At 45.5% G+C, this 14,708-nt stretch overlaps 1 protein-coding gene across 2 annotated transcripts in view; it reads left to right on the top strand.

Annotated features, from left to right (window-relative positions):
• The window catches only part of zc3h18 (zinc finger CCCH-type containing 18), a 73,864-nt gene that overhangs the window by 33,686 nt on the left and 25,470 nt on the right, over positions 1–14,708 (top strand). Inside the window, exons 10-13 of one of the 2 annotated variants that reach the window (XM_080001983.1) lie at positions 7,284–7,463; positions 11,478–11,603; positions 11,700–11,792; positions 12,052–12,393. In XM_080001983.1, coding sequence (XP_079858109.1) covers positions 7,284–7,463; positions 11,478–11,603; positions 11,700–11,792; positions 12,052–12,393 — 741 coding nt within the window. Of the gene's footprint in view, positions 1–7,280; positions 7,464–11,477; positions 11,604–11,699; positions 11,793–12,051; positions 12,394–14,708 lie in introns of both variants that reach the window. The other variant, XM_080001982.1, reaches the window with a different exon arrangement.

Here is a 14,708-nt window from a genome sequence, read left to right as displayed (position 1 = left end):
GAGTTCCTCAAAGTGTTCCTTCCAAGTGTTCCTCGAAGTCAGTACTTCCCTACCCTTACTGATAAAAGCTTGGGCGGTGTCCTGCTTTCCCCTCCTGAGCTGACCAATGGTTTGCTATAACCTCTTTGAGGCCAGTCAAAAGTCCTTGTCCATGGTCTCTCCAAACTCTTCCCACACCCAAGCTTCCGCTTCCACAACCGATGCAGCTGTAGTCCTTTCGGCCTGCTGCTACCTGTCTGCCAAAACAGAGGTCTCCCATGCTAATCAAGCCCGGAAGGACTCCCTTTTAAGCTTGACACCGATGTTAGAAAATGTGAGCAAAATGATTTTTACTGTTTCGGTGTCTTGTGTGGGTAGGGGCTGTATGGAAAGTCATGACATGCATCACGTGCCCCACTTGTATTGTCACGTGTCACGAGCATTATAACACCGCCTTTGGATAGTAGGACTCCCTATTTGCCGAATATTTTGTCCAGCCACGCAATATTCCACTGAAGTTGAGTCTAGCTGCACACTAAGGGCCTCGAACAATTGAAGCATGTAATTGGCAAAGCCTTGTTGATTATAATAGATGTAGTTCACCATCAACATTTTTGTCAATAACCAGAGACAAAGTATTGTATAGATGCAAATCCACCTGAAATTTGGTTTTGTGCCTTTAATTTGTGAGGGGACCTCCCTTGGAACTCCAAAGGCATCTATATAGACACCGGGGGTGTTTACAGATTGTGTTATTTTTCGGTTAACATGGGTGCAGTGTATCATGCAGTTCCAGACGTATGGCGATGTGGCCATGTGTACTCCATTGATTGTGGGGATGTAGGTTTGAGGACCCCATTATCTTTTAGCGGTTGAGCATAATACAACGGTATCGGGAGTACTATTAATAATGTTGTGATTAGTATGAATGCCAGGGTCCCCCTGACCCTGCGGAGTCGTTTTAATGGGTTAAATGGATGCCATGTGCTTTGCCGGCTCATGGTTTCTGTTTGGTGGATTCACTGGGTGTGAGTACTTAGCCTTTGGGAGTGGTGTTGGCTTCCTCGGTGGATGCAGCGTTGATGGCGCTGGTGTTGTTTTGACCACAGGTTCGCATGGATGTCGTGAGCAGGGGAGACAGTTTCGGTTCAGTTGGTTCCGTTGTGGTCAGTTGGGTTCAGTCGTGGTTATATAGGGGTATCAGTCAATAATTAGCACTATTGTCTATGCTAAATGTGTGTAGCTTGGAGTGGGTGGAACTCAGTGTTATAATCTTTGCTGTGTTGTGGCTAAGATGTGGATGGTCAGGGGATGGTGGCTCAGGCGGTAGAGCTGGTGGTCTAGTCATCTAAAGGTTGCTGGTTCGATCCCAGGCTCCTCCTGCTAGCATGCTGTAGTGTCCTTGAGCAAGACACTTAGCCCCTCATTGCTCCTGATGGCTGCGTCCGTCGGTGTTTGAACAATTGTAAGTCGCTTTGGATAAAAGCGTCTGCTAAATGACTAAATGTAAATGTAATGTAAATGTGGATCCTGGGCGGGGTTAGTCACACACACACATTCACACGTCATCAGCAAAGCACATGCAGTTGGAATCTCTTTCAGAAACTTCTCTCAGTACGCTGCAACCCTGGAGGCGCTTCACTTCCTCCTATCTCCGTTCGTGACTTTAACAGTCCACTTCTCATCCACTTTTTAATGTCGTTCTATTTTCCTCACAATACAATAATATATCCGTCATCTTTATCCCAACAGCACTCAAACAACATTAATTTCAGCAATAATGCTGCAACACAAAATACAGTGCACAAGAGGAGGAAACAGACATTCTACACCTACCAAAGTCTTACCACGTCCCAGACAGTCAACACTAATACAGATTTTCAAAATGGCTCTGCGCACCTTAGTTCCTATGGGGCCTGTTGATTGGCTGAGTCGCGGGTCAGACGATGGTACGCGGTTCAGACCATACAACAAACCTCCATACTCTCACAGATTCCGTTTACACACAAAACACAACAATAATTCATAACTCTATATAACTCTGTATAATTCAACACTTAACACACAGATTCTATTCTCTGCACAGGAATATTGCCACTGTATCTGCATTTTTAATGTATGTTTGGCTGGTACTGAAAAGGCTGGGGCTTTTGGCCCGTGACAATTCCGCTGCTGGAAGATTGTTGATAGATGACAGTGAGCAGATAACAGTTGGCTCTGCACTCTTGGTTGGAAGGAGAAATATAGATTCGACAATACTGAATACAGAATTATTCAGCGCTAAATAAAAGAAAAATGGAATAAAAGAACAAAGAATAAACCATGGGCTGTACTCACTATATTCTAAGAATTGTATCACTATATCTAGAGAGCTATGATATCGTCTTGTGTTCCTCTGACCTGGACACATGCCACAAACCTATTTGACTCTTTTCGCACTATGAGGGACAGTTAAAAGACCACCGACTGTGGACCTGAGAGTTCTTGCTGGTTCGTGTGTAATTAGCATTTATTTTATATACTGATGTGCATGGCCATTTATAGCTTTATTTACAACTAGCAGAATTTTAAAATCAATTCTAGTTTTAACTGGGAGCCAATGTAGAGATCTGAGAACAGGTGTGATGTGTTCAAACTTTATTTTTCTGTGATGTCAGTGGGGGCGAGTAGTGTGCCTTGATTGAATGGGGAACAGCGTTGGATTTTTATGTTTGGCATGTCAAGCAGACGCACGTAACGCAAAAATCTTTGTGGTGTCATTTGTGTTGGTTTACCAGTTTGTAGGATCAGTTCTAATTTAGACGAGAAATATGCAACCGGGCAGAGTCTTCCCCCCATGGGGTTCACACAGCACTGATAGCATATATCCACCCTTTCGATCCTCAAACTGAGTAAACAGGAGTCTATAGTCAGCGATCCATTGAAACAGGTAGTCAGGTAGTTGAACAACACATTTTTGTCATTGTTTTCCTGTGTGTGTGTGTGTGTGTGTGTGTGTGTGTGTGTGTGTGTGTGTGTGTGTGTGTGTGTGTGTGTGTGTGTGTGTGTGTGTGTGTGTGTGTGTGTGTGTGTGTGTGTGTGTGTGTCACCTGATCAGGGTGTGCAGAGCCATGGCTTGGGTCTTTCCCTGGGGGCCCCTCCCCCAACGTCAACTCTGATATTGTCCAGATTCCCCTGTTTGACCCCGGTTGCCATGTGGTCTTCCCTTTGGCGCCGTGGGACAGGCGCGGGCCCAGTGTCCTTCCTGGCCGCAGCAATAGCATGTGTTGCGGCCTAGGTTGTGACTGAGGCGACTGAGGCGGCTTTAACGGAATCCTCAACCTTGTTGAAACCGGCGAGAGGTGTTTTTCTGAGGCCGTGACGGACTTCGAGCATGGTTATCTGGGTCTGGGACTCTGGACGTTGTTTCTTTTGATCTTGTGCCCGGTCCTTGTCCCTTTGCTGTGTCTTGTAGGCGTGTTCAGTGTGGAGGATGGTGTCAGCGAGGGTCGTTGTCTTCCAGGTGACAAACAAGCATTCCAACGTGTCACCGAGTGGGAACATCAGTCCGTTGATGAAAGCAGATCATAGATGAGTCTCATATGGTGTCAGGGGAGCTACCCCCATATCTTCAGGTTTTATCAATCCACTATGATAGCGGAAAACAACTTCCAGGCGTGCTGCATAGGCTTGTGGTGGCTCCTCTGGGTTCTGTCCACATTTGTTGAAGTTGGAGAGATCGACAACATCGGCGAAGGCTTGTCGAACGCCTGCGATGACCTGATCGAGGAATTGACGCCACTGTAGGTTGTCTGCATAAATGATGTTAGGCTCGTCGTTAAGGACGAGGTTGGGTGGATTTGGAGGTTGACACCATGCGGCAGGATGGGAGTCCAGACTCTACCCACTCTCCAAAAGCCCAACAATCGGCCTTGTACTTCCTATTTTTCTTTCATATACTGCCTTTGATTCCCTAACTTGTAGATCCTTTTGTAGCGCTTTATTATTGCTATGGCTTTTTATTTTATTCGATTTTTTTAAATTTTTATTTCTTTATTAGATTATTTAATGATTGCCTTCTGACCTAGAGATTTCCTTTGTGTCAGTTTGTGTTTATTCTCCCTTTTTATCTATTTCATCTACCGATTTACCATCTCAATAGATAAATCACATTCTATTTCATGTACTTTACGGTCTCAATAGAACTGTGGAAACCACATTTCATTTCACGTACTTTACAGTCTTAATAGAAGTAAACATAGTCGTCACTATATTTCCAGGTTTCTTCTAAACCTTGCTTAAAAATTAGGATAAAACACTTCACTTTAGGAAAATCCGTTGGTATTTCATCATAAAATAAATCCTGAATATTTTTAAATGTATTTATTTATTAGAAACCTTCTCTCCCACCATACAACATCTGTCTTACCCACTATCAGGAACGTAGATCAAGGCGGTGCCCCAGAGTCCCACCGAAGAACAGTCCTCCAAATGGGGATTTTAGTCTATGCCGGCTCCGTCGTTGATGGTCCCCCTGGACGCAGCTCGATCCTGTTCCTTGACGCCAAATTATGTTACAGAAATTAAAGGGTCACTTTAATCTGCAGTTTGTCAGTCGGTGGTTATAAATAAAGAGGCAGACAGACGCTGGTTTTTACTTGTACAAGGTTCGGGTCAGAGATGGGCTCTCATGCAGCTCTCCGAGTCGATATGTTTATTTTCAGGGAGTCAGAGAATATATGGTCAGTTTGGCGTCACAGATTTATAGGTATTCCAGATAAGGTCGTCTCAACACACTAAGGACAATGAAGTGCTGTTTTTGCTCTTGCAGCTGCATCGACGGGAGGAGGCCAAAAAGACTATGCTCCCACTTACAGTTTGGAAAACCATGGGAAATAAAGAAATATGTGACTGAGGACATATGAGGTTGTGTATTTCAATATGTGTGTGCATATATGTTTGTGATTACACAGATTTAGATATATTGTTACATAGTCACTACATTTTCGCTATGGTAGTGTTTAGAGTAAAAGTTGTTCATTCTATCAACAGAGTTGCTAAGTTGACGTTAGCAACAATGCTGTTGGTTCTCCTCCATAGTAAAGTAGACAGAAGTGCTGAGTTACCTCAACTGGTCGGCGTCCTCAGAGGGAGAGTTTGTTTGTATTACTCTGTCCTTCGGGAGATGGGGTTTTCCCCCATTTTGAGCACTGTGTGTAAGTATAATGAACACTAACTCTGCAAACTATTTTACACAAAGCGAGCCTAAACTATGGAACAATCAGAGGAAACAAATCAGAAATACTGATAAAATATAATGAAACAAAAACTAAATTCACAAGGCTAATGTGGAAATGACAAAGTGTTTGATAAACGCACAGGTCATTAACTTCCCCCTCTGCATCGGAAATGACCGCACTCGCACATGTTAATTTCCACCTCTAAATATTTGGGCAGATGTTTGATAAATATGCTCTCGACAACCACGACACGTCACTTGTCGCCTTGGTAGCACTAGTAAACATCTGCTTCCTCCACTCTGGAAACTCCCATAGGTTTGAAGCTTAATGAAATAAACGCAATAGAAAGTTAAGTCTGGTTTATACTCGCCGCAGCCGTATTGTCATTTAGTGTGCGCGCCATAAATGACGTCATTGCGGTGCTCACAACAGTGCCGTCCACAGATTTGGCATGAAGGGTGCACACCTCAGTTTTTGGAATTCCGCGCCATGCGCTTCAGGTAGTTCAAGATTCCGAAGGAAGGTAGTGCGAAGAGGCCCGCAGGAACAGGCATCTGTACGATCCATCCATGCGTGACCACAAAAATAACCAGATGCCGTTGAATTCATGGAGGGCAGATAGCGCTGTCTCTGTCCAAAGATTTCCAAATACCTTAGGACTTTTTTGTAATGTTTACACCGACAATTTGCACATAATCAAGACTAAAGAGTATAAATTAAAAAACCTGCACTGACTACAACAGATATACATACATTTAACATTTTGTTTTAATTTTACTGCTCTTTTCTAGTAATTAAGATCCTTCCTTCAGGACTTCTATGTAATGTTTACAGCAGTTCCTTACGTTTCCCATGGCAGTTTGTGCACATCGACCCCTGTCTTTGAGGAGAATATCGCCACAACATCTGCACGGCAACACGTCTACTATGAATGCTCATGCTGTTTGGTAGCGCTGCCAGTAGGAAGGAAGGCAATTTCCTGTTTTCAGTCTGCATTTGAATGGATGTAGCCGACAGAGCTGATTTGCCGAAGTTCAAAAGAGTCAATAAAAATTCAACAAAACTAATAAAAACCTGTACCGTTTGCAATAATTTCTTTCCCAGTTTAATATGTAACAAGGCTGTCTTACAATTTTTGCACTGTCCTGGTTTTGAAAAGGAGATTTTACATGTTTGTTTTGTTTTTGTAAGGTTGGAATGTTTGCTTTGTTGGACTGCATACAGACACAGCGACAAACCGCAACAGAGTGGTAATAGTGAATAGTAAGGCATGGGTTGAAAAATAGCAAACCTATCCTTTCACAAATCCAGGTCCAAGTACTTTAATGTTGATGCCCACGTTAGCTGAATCAGCTTTTTAAACTATGTTATGGTTTTTATTTTATTTTGATTTATTGAAGAAAAAGCAGATGTAAATATTTCTTTATTGAAATATTTTTTTTACATTTTACCAACCTGAGATATGAAAACAGCCAAGCAATTTTTTCCATGCCCAATATCGGAAAAGTGACATGTGAAAGTGTAGCTGCGGAAAGCAATGCAGGTTCGCATATACTACATCTTTTGCTGCATTCACTGTAGATTCTGGACAGTCCCAAATTGTTTTTTGTGTGTGAGCTGATGAGCCAGACTACATGCCAACGTGGTCCAATTTGGGTTGCGATCGGATTTCATAGATGTTTGGACAGAAATCTGGGCACAATGTGGAGAGATTACAGCCTACATCATTAAAGCCACGCACAATACCCGATCACTGTGCCTATGCTGAAGATTGCCTTGTAGGTGCAACCATACATACTCAAATGTGTGTGTTCACATTTTCACAAAAAACTGTCTTGGAGAAGGTTCTATTAGCGATATGTTTGGACCTGTGCAGGAAGTGCGCTCAGTGTCACTCCCCCTCTCCACGCCTCCCCTGTGAGGAGACAAGATATTTGACCTGAGAGTTCACATTCGTGTGTCAAGTCTGGATGCCAGGCCAGGTTTCTTATTGTCCTTATCGTATCCAATCACAAAAGTTGCATTGAAAAGACAAAATAACCAAGGCCTTTCTTTCTTTCTCTCCTCCTCCTTCCCCTACAGCAGACCAATGGAGCCGCCCCCTAAGAAGGAGATGGTTCCAATGATGAGGCGGCCGGACGAGTGGAAGGACCCATGGCGCCGGTCCAAATCCCCGAGGAGGCGGCCCGGCGTGGGCTCTCCACCGCGGGGTCGGAGGAGGCACAGGCCATCTGGCTCCTCAGTATCCCTCTCCAACTCCTCCAGGTGAGAAATGCTTATATCTAAACATTCGTCAAAGTCATCCTGCGAACTGCAGACTGTACTCAAACATCTCAGCAGTAGAGAAGTGTTTAAGTGGTAATTAATGGGTTTATTTTCTAAAAAAATTAAATTAACTCCCACATTTGATACTTTTTTAGCTGGCACTTTTTAAGAGTGGTGGTGGGGTCCGCTTCTTTTTTGGCAAGAATGCACAAGTGGCATGCAGCCGTGGTTAATTTTATTAACCAACGTAGCTAGTTTTTGTCATATGGTCGAAAAATCCCCACTTTTAATAGTGGGGCGGCATAGCTCAACGTATCATAACAATTTTTCAATTTGTGATAAGAGAACCAAATTTGGCTGATGTGTTGACAGATATATTGGGAACAAAAGTGGATATTGGGCCATCACAAACTCGCTAGCTGTTGGCCGTGGCAGCCATTTTTCAAAATGGCCACCAGCGGTTGGTCAGACTTTCCTATTCCATTGGACCCACATGCAGTAACGGACATAATGTAGATTCTATTAACCCTAAGAACCAAATACAATATTCACTCACAATTCCAAGGACTTTTTTTTTTTTTTATATATACTGTATACATCTTCTGATGCTCAAACACAGGTCATCAGTGTTATATCCTGGAGTCATTGGGTGTTTCGGGTCTTGCAACAGACACCCTCGTCCAGGTGACCCAAACCAAGGGTGATCAAGCCTCGGCCTGTGTCCAAGCGGAATGCTACTGACCCCACTGGTCACCCCTTTTCAGCCACAGCCATCTAGATGCCTTTTCCATGCCTCCACGTTGTTGTTGATGGCTTTTTTCCTCTTAAGGCCCGTAATGCCCAGCACTTCATAGGCCTTACTGAGGGAATGGCTTCCAAACTCCTGACTGCCCACTTTGACTGGCATGCACCTGGTCCTCCAACCATTCCTACAGCAGTCCTCCACCAGCTCCTGGTACTTTGCCCTCTTCCTCTCTTGTGCTTCCTCCATTCGCTCTTCCCAGGGCACTGTCAGGTCCAGTAGGATGAGCTGTCTTGTGACCTCTGAGACCAAGATAATGTCTGGTCTCAACAAAGTTTGGGTGATGTGTGATGGAATTTTTCAGCTGCCTGTCGAGGTCAACTGTCATCACCCAGTCGTGTGCTGTGGATAGCAGCCCAACAGAGCAGTTCCTGGGTCTGCTCCTTGGCTTCTCTCCTGCCTTGACAAACTTGATCGTCCTGGCTGTAGCATGGGTGTATCTACTGTCACTGATCCCCTTGCATATTGCTTCAGCGATGGACTTGAGGACCTGGGTGTGTCCTTCGCTCAGTGCCTTGGAGCAACTGCTCAGGATAAGCTCGAGGGTACCTGTTTTGGAACAAAGGGGACATGCTGGTGTTCCTACTTTGCCCCACGTGAACAGGTTAGATGGACTGGGGAGGACATCGTAAACCCCCTGGATCAAGAACTTAATCCTCTGGGGGTTCCATTTCCAGATGTCCTGCCAGGGGACATTCCGCTCCCACTTCCCACTTCAGCCAGGCACCCTGTTGTCGCATCGCCACTGTCGTGGTCAGTCGCTCTTCTTCAACTGAAGATCACACCTCCTCCTGCACCAGCTTCCGCCTCTTCTTCCCACTGGCAGCATTGTATCGGGTTGATGTTCAGCTCCCTAGTCTGGCACTGCCCTGTGCCACGTTCCCAAGAAGGGCCTAGTGCTCCAGCCGAGCTTCTGTCTGCCGGACTGCCTCTCTCACCTTCGCGTCCTCCCGACGATCCCTGCGCCGGACACTATGTTGTCTCTCGATCCGGTGTATTGCAGGTGTTCCCGTGCCCGTGCCACAATGAACTCCTCCCTGACTGAACTTAATAGGAGCCTCAGCTTATTGCTGTTTCTGTACAACCCGATGCTACTCAGGCTGCGTGGCAAGCCCAGCTATCTGCGCAGACCCATGCCTTGAATCTTTCCGGAAGGCCAGACTTGTACACCGCTCTCAACCAGCTCTCCAGATCGGCGCTGGTGGCCTTGATGGAATCTGTGTCGTTCAGGCTGCAGTTAAAGACCTTCCCGAAGCTTCTCACTGGTCTTTTGGTGACTGACGGGATCTGGTCTTCTCCCAGCCTGAAGCGGAAGCTGTCTGTGACCTTCCCCTTCTTCAGAACCAAGGAACGGGACTTTGGGGGTTTGAAACTCATGCGTTCCCAGGACAAAAGGTTTTCTAACCCTAGGAGAATCCACCTGGCTCCTGGCCCTGATGTTGTTGTCACCGTAAGGTCATCCATAAAGGCTCTGATGGGGGGTTGCCTTACTCTGGACTTGCTGAGAGGGCCTCGGCACTCTACCTCAAACTGAACTTGCTGTAGTAGTCCAGGATGAGGCCTTTCACCTTCTGGTGTATGTGGCGTCTATCCAGTGCAACCTCAAGCAGCTTGTGAGGTATTGAGCCATAAGCATTGGTAAGATCCAACCACAGTACAGCTAGATCCCCTCTGCCCTCTCTCGCCCCACTGATGAGCTGGGTCACCACACCAGTTTGTTCAAGGCAACCAGGGACACCTGGTATGCCCCCCTTCTGCACTGACGTGTCAATGTAGATGTTGTTCAGCAGGAATTTGGAGAGTCTCTTGGAGACGACGCTGAAGAAGCTCTTGCTCTCCACGCAGAGCAAGGAGATGATCCGAAACTGGTCGATCCACCTATCTCCAAGACTGGGCGATCTTCCCTCTCCTCCAGATCACCCTCTAGGCCATCCAAAGCCGATGGAGTAACTTTGGGCAGTTCTTATAGACCTCGTAGGGCACTCCACTTGGGCCTGGTGCTGAACTAGCTCTTGCCCTTCTCACCACATCCTTCACTTCACTCATGTGAAGTGAAGGATGTGGCTCCTTCATGTTGAAGTCTGCTGTTGGCTCTGGTGGTATAATCAGTGCATTGCATTGCATTTCATTTCATTTCATTATATTATAATTTTATTTTATAGTGCCGTGAATCAGTAAAAACAGTTCTCGTAGTATTATTTTGTCAGATGGTGAATGAGAAAAATGTCTCACTCATCAATGGGATGAAAGAACTGGATAAAAAATTTGAAGAGGAGAACGGAAACCTGCTTGTCCTTGATAGCAAAGAGATTGCGGATCCATCAGTGGAGACTGTTAAGAAGGCACAGAAGATTGGTCAACAACAGTTCCAAGGAATACAAAGATACAAAGGAATATCTTGTGGAGAGAACAAGGTCTATTGATGACACAACCCGCCATAACTGGTTGAAACTGTCTGCTCAACAACAGACAGCAAGTAAGGAAATGCAGCAGCTGACGTCATCAAATGTGATGTCGAGCTGTTCTCACAACTCTACATTAGCTGTCAAATGAGAGACGGAAACCTAGAAGACTTCTTAGGGATACTTACAAGGATGACTCCCTGAAAGGCATAGCAAGAGCTAAGCACAGAAAGGGTGGAAGGAGACATTTGGTTAGGAAGGCTGCCATACCAGGAAAATGGTAGAACTTTCTGTGGGTTGACCGCAACAAGACAGAACTAGGCATTCTGTGAGGAAGACAAGGAAGTTGTCCTCACTGATGGGAAGGAGGTGCTCAGCACACAGCTACTGCAGGATCTACACACCCTGGCTCCATGCAGCCATGAGGAAGCTGATAGTCGTATGCTACTGCATGTATCACACACACACAGCATGGCCACCACCAGATGCTCATTCGCACTGTTGACACCAATGTTGTGGTCACAGGTGCATTACATCGTAATAAAACATATATTTTCACTATAACTTGTACATTAAAAATATTTGTGGTGCTGAAAACATGGAAACAGCAGCTTGGGTTGACCAAAGAGTTCTATCCCAGTAACTGCTGAAAAATGCGAAAAGACAATATGTAAACGATCTGGAAAAAACAGTTATGGACTTGTGTAATCCACCAGAGAATCTTTAGTTATGAGTTTTAACTTCAGTCATACAAGAATGCTCAAGTAAAGAAAAATGTGTTATGTGTGTGTGTGTGTCACTGTGATGCAGGTCGTCCTCTCGGTCGTCCTCCTTCACAGGCTCTGGCTCGTCGCGCTCCCGCTCACGCTCCTCTTCGTTCAGCTCCTACTCCAGCCACTCCTCCCAGCATAGCTCCTTCTCCGGCAGCCGATCCAGGTACACCCGTCTTCTCTACCTTGGGACAACAGAACGTTCTAGAACATTCTAGATTGATTCCTCTTGCTTTGTTTTGTTTTTTTTGTTTATTTCTAGATCGCGGTCATTTTCCACCTCGCCTTCTCCAAGCCCTGCTGCACCGAGAAACCCTAAAAACAGACCGGACCTGCCTCCACTGATGGCCAAAGGGTAAATACAAAGCACGCGCCCCTCTTTAATACCTCCACAGATTCAATACTGTGTGTTCCGAGATATGCCATATATAAATGGTGGCGAGCACTTACTTTGAGCTAAATGTGACTTGAGTCCTGCGGTCACTGTTTAGGGTGTAGCTTTGGAGGCCGATTCTTCTATGTGTTCCATTTGCCGCCGTGGTCATACTGTTAAACATTAAGCTAGCCGAGCATGCAGCTGTGATGTGCTCATCACATGTTTCCCTCCCAAAAAGTGTGCCCTTGAAGCCTAGTGCCATGCCACCCCCGCGAAGGGACAAGCCCCCAATGAAGAAGGCTCCCAGTCCCCCAGCACAGGGTGCCCAGTTGGGTAAACCTCCAAAACCCACACCGGAGGGTAGCAGACCCCCTCCCAACTCCCGGGATGCTGGAGGTAGTAGTGGGGATGCAGGTGGTGGAGGAGTTGGTGGTGGTGCTTGTGGTGGAGCTGCCGCAGCCACAAGTGGAGTCGGGGTACCTGTAGATGGACGGCCCCCGGTCCCGAGGGAGCCAGGGAAACCCTCTGTCCCAGCAAGGGAAGGCAGGCGCAAAGAACGTCAGCAACACTCCCCTCGCAGGTAAGAGTTAAGAAAGCTTTTACAAACCACCTGTTATATGAGCGGAAAACCCAAGGTGAAGAATAACACACTCTGCTATGAAACTCAATTGTGGTCCTTTGACATTCTATTCAGATAACAAAGCACTTACACCCCCTCTCCTGGAAGTGCACCGGAAGGCCCCAATTAATAAATGATTAATCCTGTGCACTCACTCTCTAGCGCACTGCTAGACTTTTTTTTTTTTTTTTTTATCACGCTGCATATCATCCGCCGTGCGTCACCAATCTTATCATCATGTTCTGGTTGTACGGTGCTCACCGTCCTCAAAGCGAGGGGTTATAATGCCGTATGCGTGGTGGGGGAAATGTGCTTAATTATTCAAACCCTCTTTATATGACAGGTGTCTCCCTGTCAGACAAAGAGTCTCTTGTCTGTCCGGTGAATTCTCAACATGTCTGTGTGGGCTTACGTGTTTATTTGTATTTGTGTAAAATGACATGTGAATGATGTTGAGGAGCAGAAAATGACATTTGAAGGATTTTGTTGGGCATCTCTTTTGTGTGTGTGTGTGTGTGTGTGTGTGTGTGTGTGTGTGTGTGTGTGTGTGTGTGTGTGTGTGTGTGTGTGTGTGTGTGTGTGTGTGTGTGTGTGTGTGTGTGTGTGTGTGAAGGCGAGGTGGAATGTGATTTCATGCAAATGTAACCCAAGTTATTTTCTGTAGTTCTTAAGTTACAGTTTAATTTTTTTGAGATAATCGCTGAGCAATGTAATTTACGAGGCCCCAAAATACATCGCGAGCGCATGCACGGAGACGATAGAGCACAGAGCATAGATGAACTAGGAGACGCACCTGCGTTGGGGGTTTGAAAGCGATATATATATAATTACATATATATAATATACCTAATGTGGAAAACACTGCATTGGAGACAGGCATTGAAACTGGTGAAAACTTCTGGGGCGAGTTCCAGACGGGTGCTTTCCGAGCAAATAGACGGATTATCCTGGCTGTTTTGTTTTTTTTGAGGGTCTGACTGTCCACTGGATCCAACTGGATTCGACTGCTTCTGCCATTGTCGTTGCTCCTGGATGCTATCACCTCTCGTTGGACGTCCGTCACATGGACATTGTGCTCGGGCCCAGGGGTGGTAGGAGCGAAATTGGGGAACTAAACTGAGGAACATTTTGTTTTGATGTTTTTCTTATGCTGAGTACTCAGTTTTTTTTCTTCTGGTTTTCTTTTGGTTCTCGTGGCCAAGACAAGGAAACTGTTTCATTTAACTTTTTTGGAATGTGATTCTGGGTCAATGTTTACCTTGTTTGCTGCAGTGTTGAGAGAACATATACATTTCTTTATTTATTTCTTGAAGGTATCTTTGTAAATATATAACTTTTATTCTCTCAAGTCGTGGTCACGTGTTGTTGTGTGGGTTGGAGGTCTCATAAATCTCAATAAGCTACAATCAATCCCCTTACCAATCAGATGTGAACCTGGAATCTTTAGTAACCTGATCCAACCTTAGACATAGACTTGGTACCCCATCACGTAGGGGTCACCAGAAGGTTACATAAAGTGGCGAGCCAGCCAGGAGATTGGTTTTAAGTAGCAACCTGACCTTCCATCCCACGCTACACACATTGTACGCTAATAATTCGTTCCACCGAGTTAGCTATGGATATTTGTAACCAGTTTGACGTTCATGATCAGAGCTCCCTCATGGTAACGGGCATTGAGGGAGATTACTCAGATGTAGAGATGGCTCGTGTTTTTGAAGCTAATGTGAAGTCTCAAAAATTGTCCGGATCCCTGATGAGCTAGAACACCCAAAGGGTAGAGCCCTGATTGAGTACACGTCTGACCGGTCCATCTCTAGAATAGACCCCATTACCTTAGGCACCTTACCAAGTCCCAAAGATCCTTCCCTAAAATGGTCTGTGAGAACCATTAGAGATGTCTGTCAAGAAGAGATGAGCAGGGAGATAGCCCGCCGATACCTGAGTGAACTAAAGCTAGTCGCGGGTAGTAGCAAAACAGACTTCTTAAATGTACTCACAAACGAGTGACTAGGGAACCAAGATACAACTGAAAATGATAACACACCTGACAATGATAACCAAAGTGAACCTGCAGGATCCATACATGTTCCTAATGTATCTGCTAGTGTGCCAGTGAGCCCAGTTCACATTGATGAGAATGTCATTAACCCACCTCAGATCCAAAGAGTGATCGTAGAGCATGTCATCCGAAGTGACTCAAGAACTTCATCATCCATGCCTGCCTGTCTGCGCATCTCCTCTGGTCGCATGCCAAGGCCTAACGGTGAGGTTGACTA

The sequence above is a fragment of the Zeus faber genome (assembly GCF_960531495.2).
Source record: "Zeus faber genome assembly, chromosome: 6".
Classification (NCBI taxonomy): Eukaryota; Metazoa; Chordata; class Actinopteri; order Zeiformes; family Zeidae; genus Zeus; species Zeus faber.
The sequence above is the reverse complement of the archived record's forward strand: the minus strand, read 5'-3'. Positions and strand labels throughout refer to the sequence as shown.